At 45.5% G+C, this 17,687-nt stretch overlaps 1 protein-coding gene across 1 annotated transcript in view; it reads left to right on the top strand.

The window, feature by feature from the left end:
- Positions 1–2,729: 2,729 nt before the first annotated feature.
- Positions 2,730–17,687, top strand: part of crhr1 (corticotropin releasing hormone receptor 1) — a 38,548-nt gene continuing 23,590 nt past the window's right edge. The window contains exons 1-4 of the mRNA XM_012872112.3: positions 2,730–3,095; positions 15,397–15,487; positions 15,574–15,624; positions 16,158–16,277. Of these exons, the coding sequence (XP_012727566.2) occupies positions 3,072–3,095; positions 15,397–15,487; positions 15,574–15,624; positions 16,158–16,277 (286 nt within the window). The 5' untranslated portion in view covers positions 2,730–3,071. The remainder of the gene's footprint in view (positions 3,096–15,396; positions 15,488–15,573; positions 15,625–16,157; positions 16,278–17,687) is intronic.

The raw sequence follows: 17,687 nt of genomic DNA, 5'->3' as shown, positions 1-17,687 counted from the left end.
TGGTGGTAAATAATTAAAATAAGATCAAATTCTCTTAAAGCTAGAGAATTTTTCGGGAAGTTTCCCCAAGCACCTTTTTGAATAACTGTGCATACGCACAACAGGCTTACCTGCTCTTCCGTTCTTCAGGGGGATTGCGCCTTAAAAATCCACTCTGGTCTTATTTCTTTCTGCTGAGGCCTTCCTCTTCTTCTTATAAACAGGAATGGGGTTTTATTCTCGTGACTCTCAGCCATGTTCAAAGTCTACGGTGAGAGCAGTGGAGCTACAATGAATGGCTAACACCAAAGCTAAGCTCTGAGCTAACCGCTAACCCAGCCGCTAACTTAACCGGATACATAAACGTTAGAAGTGTGCAGCCAGCAAGCGGAAACTAGGAAGGAAGGAGCACGGACACTGCAGTTATGTGAGTGCACCAGAATGATCAGCATGAGGGACAGCAGGAGATAAGGTGATTCCCCCAGAATTTTAGGGGGGGGGGGGGGGGGGGGGTGAAGGCAGGTCCAAAACTCTGACCAATCCCTGCCCTTCGGTCCAAAAACTTAGACTTTTTACACGCCTGCAGCTCCAACAGAAAATAATTTTTAACCTCCGTTTTCTGAAAACAAAATGCATTTAATACTTTCAGGATGGAAGGACCATTTTACCCTGTAGCTATAACAAAAACTGTTTCTGAACAGTGTTACCAACTATAGCTTTAATTTTCAAAAAAAATGTGAAAAGTTTTATTGAAAAAAATCATTTTTCTTTGTTTCTGAAACCTAAAACTAGAAATTAAATCATGGTGTAGCCGGGGCATTCTGTCCCAGAAGCATAGGGGTGCACACTCTCCCTCCTGCCATATATGGAGGACGCGGGGATCGTGTGCAGCTGGGGTTTAATGAGAGGCAATCAGCCTTTCCAGTTAAAAGGGGGCAAATGGGTAAGGAAAGCACATTCGAGGCAGAGGATTCCTGTAAGGTATGGCTATCATTGAGCATGAGATTGCTGCAGAATGATTTGGTTAATCCCTCCTTTTGATTATTTTAGGCAACCCTTTTTGTAGGCAAACACGAACCGTGGACTGGTTTTTCCAGACTAGAGGTAAATTGACAGTTGCAGGCTATCTGGATGTTTAAAGTGCTGTTTTTTTAACATGACTTCTTTGTGTGCAGGCTGACCTGTTACTGTTTCAGTTGGAATTTTAGTTTTGTTTTGCTGTTTCTTTGGTTGTTGTCCGGGTTCGACCCACCTGGGGCCCTATGCTGTCCCTGGATCCTGCGCTGGTTTTATTCAGATTGAGTTAAGGGGATTAGTGGGAGGAGAGTTTGTTTTCTTTTTGTATTATTATATGCACCAGGGTTTTGGGAGTGAGTGTGTTTTTGTTGGGGAACACTAAGGTGAATTCAGTTTGTGTTTTGTAGTCGTTCTCCCCCCCCCTCCCAAGGGATCTACTTAATTCAACTGGGTTTTTAACTTTTCTTTACAGTTAGCAGGATTCCAGACCAGCATAGGCGCTCACTTTTAAACTAGTTAGTTTTTGTGTACCATAAAATACATTGATTTCTGTTTCTTGGTACCTGTATATTTAATAAATTATATATTTAATGGGAAACCGTGCCTCTGTTATTCCTTGCAACCTCCTTGACCTGGTACAAAGAGGGTCTAACGCATAGAAACGGTACCTGAGGTCACAATGGCATTAACACGAGATGCAAATAAATCCTGTACATTAAGCATTCAGAAAGCTTGATGGACGTATTTTAGAAAAGGGTTGTTTGGGTTCTGACGGTTCTGGACAGATTTCATTTAGAAGGAGTTGAGGTATGTTGTAAAATCAGAGCCAAAACCAAAAAAAGCAACATCCTCGTCTCGATACCCGGAGGCGTGCACCACCCTCACCCTCTATTGGGTTCCCTGCAGCAGCTGAAACAATCACACCGACCGGTGCACAACTGGGACAACCGGACCCACGTCGGTGTTCTGACTCGAGGTCCATATTAGGGTCAGCAGGTGGACCCCCAGGATTCAGAGTGGTCCAGGTGACCCACTTTCACCTTGCAAATGAACAGGAACGCACACCTTGAGCAGGAACTGGGTCGAATGTGATTTATGCCTGGTTCTCCGGCTAAGGCTGACCCATTTTGCTGGCGTTTAAACAAATGATGTGAGATTCTGGTTCCGTTTAAATCCCCAGGAGGATCCAGTCCAGCAGGGATGTTTGGTTCTGCAGATTACTACTAGCAGGGGCATTCCCGTAGGAGAGCCGCTGCAGTTCTGATGGCGTGACCAGAACTGGTGCTTGGCAAAGACAGAAACGGGCCAGGTTCTGAAGGTGTGTAAAACCGGGTTTACGGGTTTTATGACCCTCTGGGCTTTCCTTACCAGTCCACGGGTACCACATGGTGAGGCGTGTCATTCCCACCTGGATGTCTCCCACTGATGCTGCTCTTCCTCAGACTGAAGACAGGTGGACAGGTGAGGAAGGGGCTGCGACAGGTGAAAGCTGCTGATGACGATCAGTTAAAGTCACGTGACGCCAATGCGTTATTGCGTCATCCAATCAGTGTATATTGATCCGTGTTTGGAGGCCCTAGTGTGTGTGTGTGTGTGTGTGTGTGTGTGTGTGTGTGTGTGGAGCCGGGCCCGGTCTGCGCCTCGCCCCCACGCCCCCCTCCTTCACCCTCCTTCTCTCCTCTGATTGGCTGCCTCTCTCCTCCTCTCCCGCTGCACGCGCTGCTCCTCTCCAGATCCAGGTTCAACCCGCGCGCATCAAGGAGTCACATCGGACCCGGACCAGAACAGACAACGATCACAAGCAGGATAGAACCGAGCTGGACTCTCCTGCATCTCTGTTTCTTTCTGCTCAGTGTGATCGAACCCTTCCCGGTTCGGTTCGGATATTTTTTTTCTCTCTCTCTCTCTCTCCCTCTCTCTCTTTCTCTTTTGCGGATATTGGATCTCGTTCTGTCCCGGTTCTGACCGAGATGTGCCGGGACCTGAACCGGATCGGAGCGCACCTCACGGGGCAGTGAACGCAGGACCACGGCGTGCCAAAGCGCGCGCCCACGGCCGTGCGCGTGAATGAGGAGATGGATCGAAAAGTCCTGAGTCAGGTAGGACGGGAGCGCGCATTCTGTGAGCGGGTCGGTGCTGTTGTAGAATCTCTGACCTTGTGAGGTCCAGAAGTTGTCTGAAGAGGCCGGGTCCGGTTCTAGTTACGGCACAGACGGACGTGCGCACGCCTCCGTGCGCGCTTCCAGTTAAAAAAAGCAGCTGCTGCTCACTGGGTAAACTGGACTCAGTCCAAACGGAACCAGTAGCTGGCTATCTAACATCAACCTACTACCGGATCCAAATGGTTCTGAGCAGTTTTTTCTCAGTGAACTTTACAAATCCAACTAGACAATCACTTCAACCCATTAGTTCACCCTGGGTTCTCTCTGGTTCTGTTTTTGTTTAGAGTTCATTCTGGTTCCAGTTTCACTTTTTCTTTGGGTTCTTTCTGATTCTGGTTTGATCCTAATAAGACATTTGGGAACTGTAAAAGGTTCTGGGTCTGTAGTGGCGTTAATGTGATGAGCTGTGAAGAACTAAACCAGAACATGGAGGTTCTGTCTGTTTCAGAACCACAGCACATCACAGTGATGGTTCTGTCCAGCAGGGTTCTGTTTAAAGGTCCATCTGCGGTCCACAGGACCAGTATGACCCGCAGAACTCAGTAAGCTTCTCCTGAGAGACAAACAGATCCTGAACATCCAGCAGGTTCACCAACACAACACGGCCCAACAAAGAGAGGTTCTGATCGACAAATCACGTTCTGGTCCTGCAGAACCCGACTCAACCAGTAAATGAGATCAAACCGGATGAACCCGTGTGTTCGCCTCTGGGCTCGTTGGTCCAGGAGCCGCGAGATGATCGGGATGTTTCTGCTGCAGCGGACCAGAGGAATCAGCCTGACTTCAGAATCGTTCTATAAAACCAGATCCGAATGGTCGGCTGGTTCTGACAGAATTATGAAGTGTAACGCAGTGGAACCGGCCCGGTAACAAACGCAGGGTCTTTTAGCAGATGGAAATGTTTTACACATCTGTCTTTGCTCCGTCAGATTGGACGGAGAACATCTGGGAACATCAGTTTTCTCAGAAGTCAAGCCATACGTTTAGTTAGATTTCGGTCTGGACTTTAACTAGGCCATTCTACCCCATGAATCTGCAGCAGGTGGTTCTCCTGCTGGAAGGTGGACCTCCACTCCAGTCCCAGGTCTTCTGCAGCCTCTAACGGGTTTTCCTCCAGGATGGTTCTGGATTTATCTCCATCCCTCTTCCCTTCAGCTCTGACCAGCCTCCCTCTCCCAGCTGGAGAAAAGCATCCCCACAGCATGATGCTGCCGCCACCGTGCTCTACAGTGGGCTCATTTGCTGTGTTAGGTATTTTTTCATGCAGGCCACTTCAGCCCATCTGACCAGAACATCTTCTTCCACATGTCTGCTGTGTATCTGTCAGGATTTTTGACGAACCGCAAACAGAACAACAACGGATCTTCCATCGCTGGCTCGGTAGCACCAACTCGTTAGAACCGGTATTCAGCCACACTTTTCAGATTTATATCTGTAAGGAGGGCTGAAAACCCGATTCACATAGGTTAGCATTCACTCCTTGGGTTTATTTCCAACATAGATCCCAGACTGGGTCCAGTTCTTCTTTGTTCTGCTCACCATCTTTTAGAACTCTTACCTTTGGTTCCTCTTGGCTCCTGAACGTCAGCCGATCCCCCGAGTCCGTCTACATGGAGTCATAACGGGAGCGATCCAAACCATCGGAACGCTAGAACAGGAGCCACAGGAACCATGGAGCGGACCTGAGTCGCTGATGGCGGAACGCAGAACCTGAACCATCCGACTCTCAGCAGGACTCTCCGCTGCAGAAAAACTTTGCTTCAGCAAAATTGAAATGGAAGAAAACTAAAGTCGAAGAGCTGAAGCAGAGTCGACCAGAACTGCATCAGAACCCCAGAGTCAGAACAATGCAGTTCGGGAAATTATTAGATTTGTTTATTGGAGAAAAAAAAAGAAAAAAGGAGCATGGAAAACAATGTTTTAACAGATTTTTATCTTTTCCTGTCATCCAAATGTCCTTCCCACCCTCACCCTCCCCTCCCCTTATTTCTATTAGGTTGTCCTTCCTTTCTTATTCCCTTGAGTCATACCTCTTTTCCTTCCTTGTATCCTACCTTCCTTCTGCCTTTTCTCCTTTCCTGACTCCTTATATCTTTCTCCTCATATTTTCTTTCATTAGTTTAGGGCCGGGCGATATGGATTAAAAAATAAATCTCCGATTTTATCATACCAAATCCGATTAATCAATTTTTTCCTCCTTTTTGTTTCATTAAAAAAAATTAAAGAAATTATTTTAAAACCTTGCTTTTATGTCAAGCATTTCGTCAGGGAGTTGACCTGGATTCAAAGTGCAACTAAAAACAAGCTGTGAAACATGCTTGTAGAACAAGATGGCAGCCGTGCCATTATAAACAATGAAAATATAACAAAACATTTGCTGCTAGTGGTATTACACATTGAGCTAAGAACAGGCTTCACTGCACTTGTGAACTTCAAACTAAGTTGAAAAAAAGTTAATAAGTAAATGAAGTACCTCGTATTATGGTAAAAAAAAAAAGTTTCCACTTAACAATATTTTGACAATATATTTGCCTAAACATATATTCAGCATCACATGCTGTTCTCTTCATGGAAACACAATGAGTGTATTGGCAAAATAAAATCCAGATTTTCCAAAAATGAAATCTTAAAGAATTGTAAATTCGAATTAATCGATTAAATTGATTTATTGCCCAGCCCTACATTCGTTATCCTTATTCCCTGCTTCTGCCCCATTTCTTGTTTCCTACCCCTCTCTTTCCTTCCTTCTGTCCTTGTGTCTTACCTCACTTCCTTACTTCCCGCTCCATAGTTACACAAAGCTGCCACAAACTCCTCGTACCCTTTAGCATCTGATTTTTTCTAAAACAACGTTAAGATACGTAAGAGACCAGAACACGACTGCTACCTGCTGCCGGGTCAGAACCTGAAATCAAGCCGCTCACATCGAGCCTGAATCAAATGGCCCTGCATTGATCAGATGTTGGTACGGATCAGCTGTGATGGGAACATTCGGGTCACATCTACAGCTCCCTCTATCCAGAAATACTCGTTCCCTCGAGGAAAAACCTTCTCTGGACTTCCTGGAACCGAAAGATGGACCTGCAGAACCATGGGAGTCGGAGTCAGACGGCTGCAGCTGCCTGCAGAAACACGACTGATGGTCTGAGATGTTGCTGCTCGATGCGTCCTGCAGAAGACCAGAACCTTTGTGCTGGCGCTCCTGGACGGAACCGTGGTTCTGTTGGATCTCCGCTGCTGTAGCAGGATTTAATCTGCTGGTTTTAAAGGCGGTTTTACTGCCACCGTGACAGCGACGAGAGTTCAGACGCTTAAAAGCTGAAGAGCAGAGAGAGAGAGCAGAACCGACCCAAATGTCTGAAAAAGTTTCCGACTCGCGCTGAAACTCTCAGACGGAGGAGGATCCCTCTCCTCAGGGAGCCGGGGCCTATTTTTAGAAAACACACACACACACGGTTAGAACAACGCTGTGACTGGAGGTGTGTGTCGGCACTAACGAGCTCAGGTGATTGGCAGCAGCCGAGGAGACGACAGACACTCTCATCCATCACTTCCTGCCTCCTTCATCCCTCCATCATCCTCTCACAGATATGAGGAAGAGGAGGAGGAGGAGTGAGGAGTCTCCCAGAGGCAAGGAGAGCTTGTTTAAAGGATTCATCTTACGGTTTGTCCGACGTCTAACAGCTCGCCACATCGAGATGTGGATCCTTCATCAGTCTGTCTGTGGAAATGTACACTCCTGTGGATCCTGTTCCACTTCCAGCCCCCTGTCTCAAGGTTTCAGCGTCCTCCAATCACAAAATGAATTCTGGCGGCCCGACGAGCTGCAGCATGTCAGGCTCGGATGAGCTGAGCGAATTCTGTTTGGTTCTGATCCGACTGTCTGTGGTCCGCTTGAGTCTGTTTCTCTGAGTTTCTTCCAGAACCAGGGGCATCAGCAGGCGGACCCCCCCAGGATGTAACAAAATTCTTGCAATGACAGGAGCACTGATTAAAGCAGACAGTGGTGCAGAACATAAATGTAACAAAATGGCTTTATTATTGGTATAATAACCGACGGCCGGTTTTCTCGCTGTACCTGAAGGCATCGGCTATGAAAGCACCATCACAGGGGGGAGATCTGTCATGGGAACGGGAAGTATTTTCATCCCGTCGGCCTGCAGCTGATTTTGTGAAGCTTTGGACCAACATGAGGCAGCAGCCTGCAGGACTGGTGCGTCTTTGTAATGATTTCATCTGCTTCCACATGCTGCCTCTCGCCTGGGTTGGAGTTGTGGATGAGAAGTAGTTCTCGGCCGTCTCACCTAGTTGAATAAAGGTTGGTGCCGTGTTGGTGAGTCTGTTTATTTAATTGCCTCGGTATAATTTCCGCTGATGCAGACTGTGCAGCTGTCGGAGCGCAGAGGCTCGGGGGCTGCTGCGTAGACACCATCACGACTTCTTCTAAAAGGTCAACTTGAGCAGCTGCCTGTTTTTTGTTGCTGGTAAAACTAGAACTGCAGAGCATTTTACCAAACCCCTGCAGAAAGTCTGTGTTTTGCATAAAGTGTGAAACACTGCAGAGACGTCTGCATTCCTTTACCTTATCCTTTGGCACATAAATTGGAAGTAGTTGCTGTTTCTGTGTTTTTACATGGGTTATTTAGAAGCCGGGCTGGCTTTTCAGAATAAAAGTCCCTTCTCTTCCTGCAAGAACACCTCATGTATGACCAGGAAGCCAGGAGAGTCGCACCTGCAGGGCCGATTTACATTTATGTGCATACCTGTGCAGATTCCTGAGCCTCCGGGTAACGGCAGCAGAAACAGGCTTCAAACCGGACGTTCACTCGGTTTTTGGGAAAAAGCTTCAACACCAGACCAGGAGCCTCGTAGTTTAGCAACCTTGAGTTTGGGAGCTTCTGTTGTGAAGCCCATCCTCCGAGGAGCGTTCCGGGTCAGATCCGGATGAGACGCTTGTGTCGTTTGTGGAAATTCTTTGGAATCATAAGCAAAGATGTGTCGAGGGAAGAGTCTGCTGATCCCACATGTGTCTTCAGTTCCTCGTTCGTTGAGATATAGTCAGGGAGCAGGTTTGGTTTCATTTGTCTGGATTTGTCTTGTGCGAATTAACTTTTCTCAGCTGTATTTTTTTAAGCAACAAATCTATGCGATGCACGTCGAGGACGCCCCAGTCCTCTGTTTCAGACAGACTGGTATAAATCCCAGTACTTCAGGACCCAGTTCTCTGCAGCTCTGATGGGCTGCATCAGAACCCCCGAGTCCATGTTTGTTCTGCAGCAGTGGATCTAAGCTGTGGCCTGCTGGTGTCCTGCCTCTGTGGCGGGTCGTCTTTCTGCTCCGCTTGGTTTCTGCTTGCTGGGAGGAAGCTGGATTTCCTTGGTTTCCTGTTAACGGCTGCCTGCAGGCAGGAAGTCACGCCGAGGGGAAAGTGAGGGAACAGATTCCTGACACTGGGATGAAACATCCAGCTGTGAGCTCATCGCTTCCTACAGCCTGCAGATCCATCGTCTGGTAATAAAAAGTACATGGAGGTTTGATGCTGGCTGTGTTTCTGTCTGTCTGTGAGCAGATTTTATTTCGTTTGTCTCATAAGGCTGCAGATAAAATCTGCTGTTCTCCAGGATCTCCTCTGATAGCACCAGATCAGGAAGTCTCCATCAGCGCCATCCAGCCGCGTACAGACAGCGCTATCTACAGGTGTGATCAACTTGGAGACGCGTTAGAGACCGTTTTCTTCCAGCTTCACAGGGGTTCTGGGACACTCGTCTGTATCGGTTTGGCAGTCTGGATGCAGTCCGTCTCAGGACACATTGGAGGTCTGCCCTGACGAGTTACCTGGCAGAACACCAGTTAAAAAACAGGAACACTAGAAACAGTGTTCTGAATTACACAAACCATTGGTCTTCTTTACATTAAAGGCATACTATGCTACCGGGGTTGATTTTCCAGCGAGGCTCCCCCCAGAGGGCGAAAGTAAAAGTGCACTGTCGTAAAGATGCTCAGCTGTTCTGGTTTCTCCGTCAAGCCAGGCGCTTTGGTTGTTTTGAGCTTAGCAGACAGGCGAACGCAACAAAAAGTCAATAAAACGGCAGTACAAACAATGACTAACACAGTGAAGGTATGAACATCAGGGTTTCCCGCAGCGCTATCTTGGCTGCCTCGCCAAACTCACGCTACCGACTCACCAACAATAAAAAAAATAAAATAAAAATAATAATAATAATAATAAAAAACTCGATATGCTTTCATGTTTATTTGACGTTAACACGCGGTTCTTTGTTGTTGCTTTCGCGCGTGCATATAGTGAATGGCAGGGCAAAAACACATGGAGTCCTCGCCGTAAAGCAAGACCGACTCTCGCGGTCTTGCACAAGACTTCTGAGCCTGTGTGTGCGGGCCGTGAGCTCTTGCAGTTGCAAGTACGGTATTTCCCCCACAGACCACCAGGGCGGCCGAGAAAACCTTTGTTCGACCTGAAATGACTCATTTAATCATCCAAAACGGTATGGAACACATTAATTAACTGAAAAATGTTGCATAGTATGCCTTTAACAACACCTTTTTTGCCCCAACTCTGGCTTTTATCGGTCAGCGGTAGTTGGTTTTATTGTCCTCGCCGCTGATTGAACCCCCTGCAGCCTGTGCATTATATGCACCTTTAAAGGTGCATAAAATCTCGCTCCACGTGGAACGTCCAGTCATGTTTCTGCAGCACAGTGAGCAAAAACGAATAAGGCTGCGTGAAATCTGTGTGTGCTGACGCTGGGCTTTGGAACGTCTCGCATTATTCGTTCCCTACTTCGTCTCTCGCGTTGCATCCGTTAAGCTTTCACAGGTCAACTTATGGATCAGAATATTCTGACATCGCTGCACCCAAGCAGAGAAGCAGACAGTTAAAAACTTAGCACAGCACTTCTTTGAAAGGAAAGCACAAAGCAGTTGGCAGCAGCTGGAGGGCAGGACATGCAGACTGCTGACATCAGGATGGGATTCTAGCAGAAAGTGACTGATTTATGCCCGTCGTCTCCTGAGCGGGATTTCTCCCTCCAAGGCTGCTGAACTCTTTGATCCGTAGAGAGTTTGAAGCCAAAACAACGAAAATGCGACTCAGAGGAAAGTCGGCCGTGTCGACGTCTGAACAGAGCGGCTCGGTGACAGACCGGATCTGAGGTGTTACAGAACCTGGTGGAGATCGGTCGACAGGTTTACCTGCATGTGGGTCACTGTTGTTCTGATCATTCAGGATTCTATTACCTGGAATAAATGTTAGTTCTTAGGCATGTTATCTTCTGTCTGGAGGATCCAGACTCATAATACCTGGTCCAGGGGCGGTTCTAGACAGGGGCCAACAGGGGCCCATGCCCCTGTAGAAATGGTTCTGGCCCCTGTTATGGCCCCTGTACTAAATACATGATAATAAATACACTTCTCATAATTATTTGCAATGGCAAAGAAACCATAACTGATTGGTCACTTTGACCAATATTATTTTTTACCTATACAGTTTTACTCTAAAAAGAATTTAAAACTTAAGATGTTTCACGTTTAGCTTATGAGCTGGGGGCAAAGTTTTAACTGCTAGATCAGGGGTCTTAAACCTGCAGTTCCTGAGCCACACATGGCTCACTTTATATTGTTACATTATATTAATATATTATATAATTATTATATTTATTGTTATTGTAAGTTTTATGTTCTGTGCCCCTGTGAAAAAACACTGGCTCCACCTTGGCCCCCCTGGTAAATTTGGTCTAGAACCGCCACTGACCTTAGGCTTGTTCACTTATAATACCTGGTCTGAATTTGGCCACACGTTCCCCCCGACCGCATTAGGATCCTGTTTCCACGTCTTTAACCGGACCAGAACAAACAGAAACTGGTTCCAGTCGCTAGTTACTCTCAGGTCCAGCTCCCTCATGAGCTGCAGCTGACTGCATCCTCTGCAGCTCTCTGTTCCTACGAGATGCTCCCTGTTCCCTCGCAGCTGTTCTCCTCAGGGAGAGATCAACTCTTCAACGACTTAATCTTCTAGTCGCTCAGCAGACAGTCTGATCGGTTTCTCCTCGTCGCGTTTGCTGTACATCACAGATCCGCTGCTCTGCCGTCGGCGGAGGAAACACGAGGGGAACATCTGCTACTGGCCAACGGACCACAGGAGGTCGGCTCCAGCTGGACACTTCTCCGCAGGTTTTACCAACGCCTGAGTTGGTTTTTATCAGCTTCTGTCACAACGACATCCAACAAAACCCCGGCAGATAATCTGCTCTTTAACGCGCTCCATGCTTCAGATGTTCTCTGTTTCCACTCTACTGCCCAGAATCAATAATTAACAGGGAGCAGAACCTGCTGACGAGGCTCTTTAGAACAGTTCTGACCCACATTGACACTAACAGCTCATCTCATAATCATCGTATTTTTCCACACAGTAGTATATAATAGTAACAGCAGATTCCAGATTGGTTCATGCGGGTCTGTATCTTCCTTTCCTTGGCGACATGAACCCATCGGACCTACGCGGAAAGAAACGTCTCAATAAACCAAAGTTTTATTCAGGTCCGGACAGCAAACTGATCCGACTCACAGTGAAACAGCTGCCGATTAAGCTTCTGTGTATCAGGACCGATTGTCCCTGAGATGGTTCTGCAATCAGCTGTTGGTGCTCGGACTGTCTAAATGTTAGTGGGTCAGAAATGTGCTGGAAGCATCTCTGTGGTGCCCGTCCAGTTAACTCAAAGGCCTCACAGTCCAACAGCTGCTCCGAGGCTCCGCCCACAGCTCACACGTTACCCAGAATGCTCTGCACCCCATTAATCACACGATTTATCAACACAGGAAAACATTAACAACCATCTAATTATAATGCAGTTTATAACACCAGTCAGTTAAATGCTTTTTATCCAAGGCGCAGGCAGTTAGCAGCAATCACTCCTGAGAAAGCATGCGGCGAACGACTCCCTTCAAACAGGAAGTAACCTCCTGCAGAACCAGGCCCAGTGTAAGCGGTCATCTCCTGTAGCCGACTGTAAGGCTGAAAGGTCAAAGCAGACATGTGAGACTCTAACTAGAACTAGAAACTAGAAAGTTTTAAGCCAGGTCTTTAAAGTAGTCAGGGTGTCTGTCTCACATTGGCGATATTCTGCAGGTGAAAATAGGAAACTCTGGAAACCTGTTTAATATGGGATTTACATTACACGTCTTGGTAAAAAATAACACCAAGATTTTTTACTTTATTACCAGAGGCAAAGTTAATGCCATCCAGATTAAGTGATTGATTAGGAAGTTTATTTTTTGAGGACTCTGGTCCAAAGATTACAACTTCTGTCATCTGTCAGAATTTAAAAACAGGAAATTTAAAGTCAACCAGGTTCTGATGTCATCAAGACATGACTGTAGTCGAAGTAACTGATTGGATTCATCAGGATTTATGGATAAATATAGCTAAGTGTCATCGGCATAACAGTGGAAATTAATCCCATGCTGTCTGATAATTTTGCCAATCGGAAGCATATATATAGTAAAGAGAATTGGTCCATGGACTGAACCCTGTGGTACTCCACAGGTGACCCTAGAGTTTGAGGAAGATTTATTATTAACATGAACAAACTGGAATCTGTCCGACAGATAAGATTTAAACCAGCCTAATGCTTTTCCCTTAATCCCTACAGTATGTTCAAGTCTTTGTAGGAGAATATTGTGATCAACTGTATCAAATGCAGCACTGAGATCTAACAGGACAAGTATAGACACAAGTCCATTATCTGAGGCCATGAGAATATCATTAGTGACCTTCACCAGAGCTGTTATAGTGTGATGATGAGCTCTGAAGCCTGACTGAAACTCCTCAAATAAATTAATTACTTTGTAAATGTTCACATACTTGATTAGCAACTACTTTCTGAAGAATTTTAGATAGGTAAAGGAGGTTAGATATAGGTCTGTAATTTACTAAGTCATCTTGATCAATAGAGGGTTTCTTAAGTAAAGGTTTAATTACAGCTACTTTAAAAGCCTGTGGTACATATCCATTTACTAAGGATAGATCGATTATGTCTAAAATAGGGGCATTAATTAAAGGGAATGCTTCCTTAAATAACTTGGTTGGGATTGGGTCTAACTTACAAGTTGAAGGAATTCAGACAGCTCAACTGGATCAGAACAGTCCAAACACAGATCAGGTTCTACAGTTATTTTTAATACTACCTGACATGATGTATGAATCTGATATGAATTTCACCTGTCGGGTCCAGTTTCAGTCCAGCTGCTCTAAAACAGACTTTTAGAAACTGGTCTGTGGGACAAATATGTTTTCTTCTTCTATGTCGGACGGACGTCTGGAACTTTCTTTAGATGTTCTTCACATTGGACAAAGGCCCTCTGGTCCTCCTCCTAATGAACCAGCAGCAGCTCGTCCCTCTAAGCCGCTGCCGACACAAAATTTATGTCTGGAAGACGGATGGTTCTCTGAGCTCGGCGTGCTAATTTTAGCTGCCGAGTCACGGCAGTAAATCTCTGAGGACATCTCCACTGAGCTGCGTGTGTGTGTGGGGCTGTTGGTAATATAGATGTGTGTGTGTGGTCCTGCCTGTAGTGCCTACTGTGTGTGCCAGCAGTGTGCGGTCCTGCTGTGCGAACAACGGTTCAGTCATCCGTTAATAACCAACTGCGGCTGAATGACCATCAATCTCTCTGCTAATCGGTGGCAGATTGATCCAATCAGCAAGGTCGTCGTTAAACTCCTCACTAATCTCCGTCCTGGAGCTGCTGATGCAGCAGCTTTCCTCAGGAAGGTGTCCTGACCTCTGAACATGTGGACAGATGTGACGGCACCAAACAGAGATCGTCCCACTCTGCTCACACAGACACTGACAGACTGTGGAAACGTCTCGCCGTCTTCACTCTGTCCCAGTTTTCATTCATCCCGCCCTGCTCCGGGAGCGCTGCGTCTCCTCATCACCTCCTCCCTGCAGCTGTTGGACCTTTGAAGGTTTTCAGTTCCTGGGATTTTATTAATGTTTCAGTTACACAGATTTCATTAAAGTTATAAAAGCATCTCTCGGCTGCTCGGTTGCTGCCCCACAAACCTTCTGTTAGCTCCACACTACAAGTTCTGGATCAGAAACAGGACCTCAGGTTCTGGATGTAGGACTGGCGTTGGGCCATCATCAGATACTGCTAATGTCCTCCTTATTGTGGGACAGGGATGAACAACAGCAGCAATGTCTGCAGGATTCTGTCTCTTCTGTAGTTGTTGATATGAGCGGTGCTGAAAGCAGCTGAGACCCAGCGAGCAGTTCAGGTTTTCTGAGAAAACAAATGCAACTGACCCAATGGGACCTCAGAAAGTGTGAGATGGCTGTGTTTTAATCAGAATCAGAATCAGACATACTTTTTTAGGTTGTTTTCAGCTGATGTGACAACGACCAGACCTCACCTCTTCTGTAAGACTTAGACTTAGACTTAGACAACTTTATTTGTCATTTTGTATGCACAGAGTGCGTACAGAACGAAATTTCGTTTGCATACAGCTTGAAAATTTCAGTGAATTGCAGAAGATTTCTGAATAAAGTAAGTTACAGGATAGAATTACAGGATATAGTGCAACAGTGATTTCACAGAACAGCTATAACTAAGACCCGGTTGTGGTTCAGTCCCCTACAAACCAACACATCCGGTCGTTGTTTTCCTGGTCGTTCAGTTCCTTCTGACTTTCTGGACCCTTTTCATGCCTTCAGTCTCTTTCTTTGTTGTTTTTTTCTGTCTGGATCTGAGCCCTAGATGACGGTTTGTGTTGACCCAAAGTAAGGATAGCAAGGACTAATCCCAGATTTCAGCTTCCATGCTATGGATCGGTGTCTCACTGACTGGTCTAACTGTTTGGAGGCTGAGTTTTTCCTGCTGGTTTCTTCTTCTTCTCTTTAGCTTCCATGATGGTAAAGTGAAAACTGCACCCGCCTCTCTGCAGCTCAGGTTGCTATTCAGGCAGAGACTGCTGAAGGTCTGGATCCTCGGACACTGCGGTTCTGCAGCGTCTCTTTTTGATTTGTTTATTTGATGATCCGTTTGAAAAAATGTTTCTGAACTCTGAAGATTCCTTTAAACCTCCTAATTTACAGACTTTACCTCATGATCTCTGTGATGTTTGATCTGCATCCTGACCAACCAACCAGCTGATGGTTTCTCCGACTCTGGACGGGTTCTAATCTGGTTGGCTCTGAACTGATGCATTTATGTTTTCCAGGTGGTCTGTATGTGTTTTCTGCTGAGTGGACGAGTTTCCTCGCTGGAACTGACCTGTGAGACTCTGATCCTGCTGTCCACCAACCTGACAGGTAACTTCCTCTCCGGCTTCCAGGCTTGATGACGATGATGAGATTTGACGCTAACAGCTGACTGTTGCTTCCTGTATGTCTCTCAGCGAGGACGTTGGTTCTGCAGAACCAGACATTCACCGTCAGTAACTCATCAGGTAGGTTGCAACCTTTCAACCATTAAAACAAAGAGCCTCAGGAAGAAACAGAACATGCTACCAGTTTACTGCCCTCCAGTAGCTCAGATATGGACCTTTAGTGGACTGTTGTGAGCCTCTGACTACACATCAGCCACTGGAAGCAATAAAATATGCATTAAATATGAGGTGTTCTTTACAAAAGCTGAAGCAACATGAGCTGAAATCCTCTGAACAGCTACCCATGCCATTCGGGGTGGTGAGCATCCCTTTATCCTAACCACTCCACAGAAGAACCCTCCAGTCACTGGATTAAAGGAACCTAACTAGTTAAACTTTTACTACACGGGTGAAGTTTTTAAAGGCACTCTTACTCCAAGTATTTATTAGTACTGCAGTAGTCCTGAAGTCATGAGGGCAGCTGTAGACCAGAACAGGACTGGAAGCTCTGATATCTTCCCCTGATTCAGTCAGAGCTTCTTTAAAACCCTGCAGACCTGCTCAGAAGAGGAGGATTTCAGGACTTTGCAGCTGACGCTATCACCTCTCTGCAGGTGTGTACTGTGACCTCTCTTTGGACGGCATCGGGACCTGTTGGCCTCGTAGTGCAGCGGGAGAGCTGATCTCCAGACCCTGTCCAGAAAAGTTCAATGGCATCCACTACAACACCACCAGTAAGTACCCGCAGAGTGCCGACAGAGACTGTACCACGCAGTACTACACAACACCCCATAAAGTGTGCTTCTGTGCTTTCTGTGTCTCTGCTCTGTCTTCTCTAAGCCCCAGTGGGTCGAGGCAGATGAGCGTTCACACTGAGCCTGGTTCTGGTTCTGCTGGAGGTTCTCCTCCCTGTTAAAGGGGAGTTTTTCTCTCCACTGTCGCTTCATGCATGCTCAGTATGAGGGATTGCTGCAAAGCCATCAACAATGCAGACGACTGTCCACTGTGGCTCTACGCTCTTTCAGGAGGAGTGAATGCTGCTTGGAGAGACTTGATGCAACCTGCTGGGTTTCCTTAGAGAGGAAACTTTCTCACCAACCTGGAGGATTTGATTGAATTATACTTTGTAAAGAGCCTTGAGATGACGTGTATTGTGAATTGGCACTATATAAATAAAATTCAACTGAATTGATTTAAGTACTGCATAGTACTAAGCAGTACTGTGAGCACAACACGATACCACAGCTGATTAAAATTTTGTTGATGTGGGGAATTCCTGTGAGACTAATAAATGGATGAATGAATGAATGAATGAATGAATGAATGGATGATGGAACCTCCTGCAGTCCTTCTGTCCATGTTTCCAGTATTTAAAATCCTCAGTCTGAGCCAGGGGTCTGTCCTTGGGCCTAAACTGTTTATCTTGTATATAAATTATGTTGTTTATGCGTCCAAACTGCTCAAATGTATTTTATTTGCAAATTATACTACTTTATTTCTTTGACATAACACGGGTGTTGAATGTGGTTAAAAAATGATTCGAAAAAATAAAGAAATTCTTTAATGTAAAGAAATTATGATTCAATATTGATAAAACAAACTTCATGATATCCAGTAGATAAAAGCACTGAGTTTACGCTTAATACTGATGGTACTGAGATTAAAAGAGTACGAGAACTTGACTTGGGAGTCATGCTTGATGAAGAATTTAAGCTGGAAATCGCATCTAAATTATAAAAAAGTAAAACTATCAAAGGCAATTGCGATATTACACAAAATAAAGGATTCACTAGAAAATAAAGCATTATATATTTGATATAACACTATGATTGCTCCATATCTGACTTATTGTGTAGAAGTTTGGGAAAATGCATGTGAATCTCAAATTTAATCAATTTTCATTGAGCTATAAGAGCTATAAGAAAAACACGTGGAAAACACTATAGAGCGGCAACAAACCCACTATTTCTTTCTTTGAGTTCTTCTGAAATTTAATGACTTAGTAGACTATATTATTTTACAAACAATGTTTAAAGCACATAGGAACACATTATGAATAAACATTCAGAAAAGATTTAAAAAAAGAGAAAGCAATTATAATTTAAAAGGAACTGAGACCTTTAGAAAACCCAAAACAAAACAGA

The sequence above is a fragment of the Fundulus heteroclitus genome, chromosome 16, assembly GCF_011125445.2.
Source record: "Fundulus heteroclitus isolate FHET01 chromosome 16, MU-UCD_Fhet_4.1, whole genome shotgun sequence".
NCBI classification, from domain to species: domain Eukaryota; kingdom Metazoa; phylum Chordata; class Actinopteri; order Cyprinodontiformes; family Fundulidae; genus Fundulus; species Fundulus heteroclitus.
The sequence above is the reverse complement of the archived record's forward strand: the minus strand, read 5'-3'. Positions and strand labels throughout refer to the sequence as shown.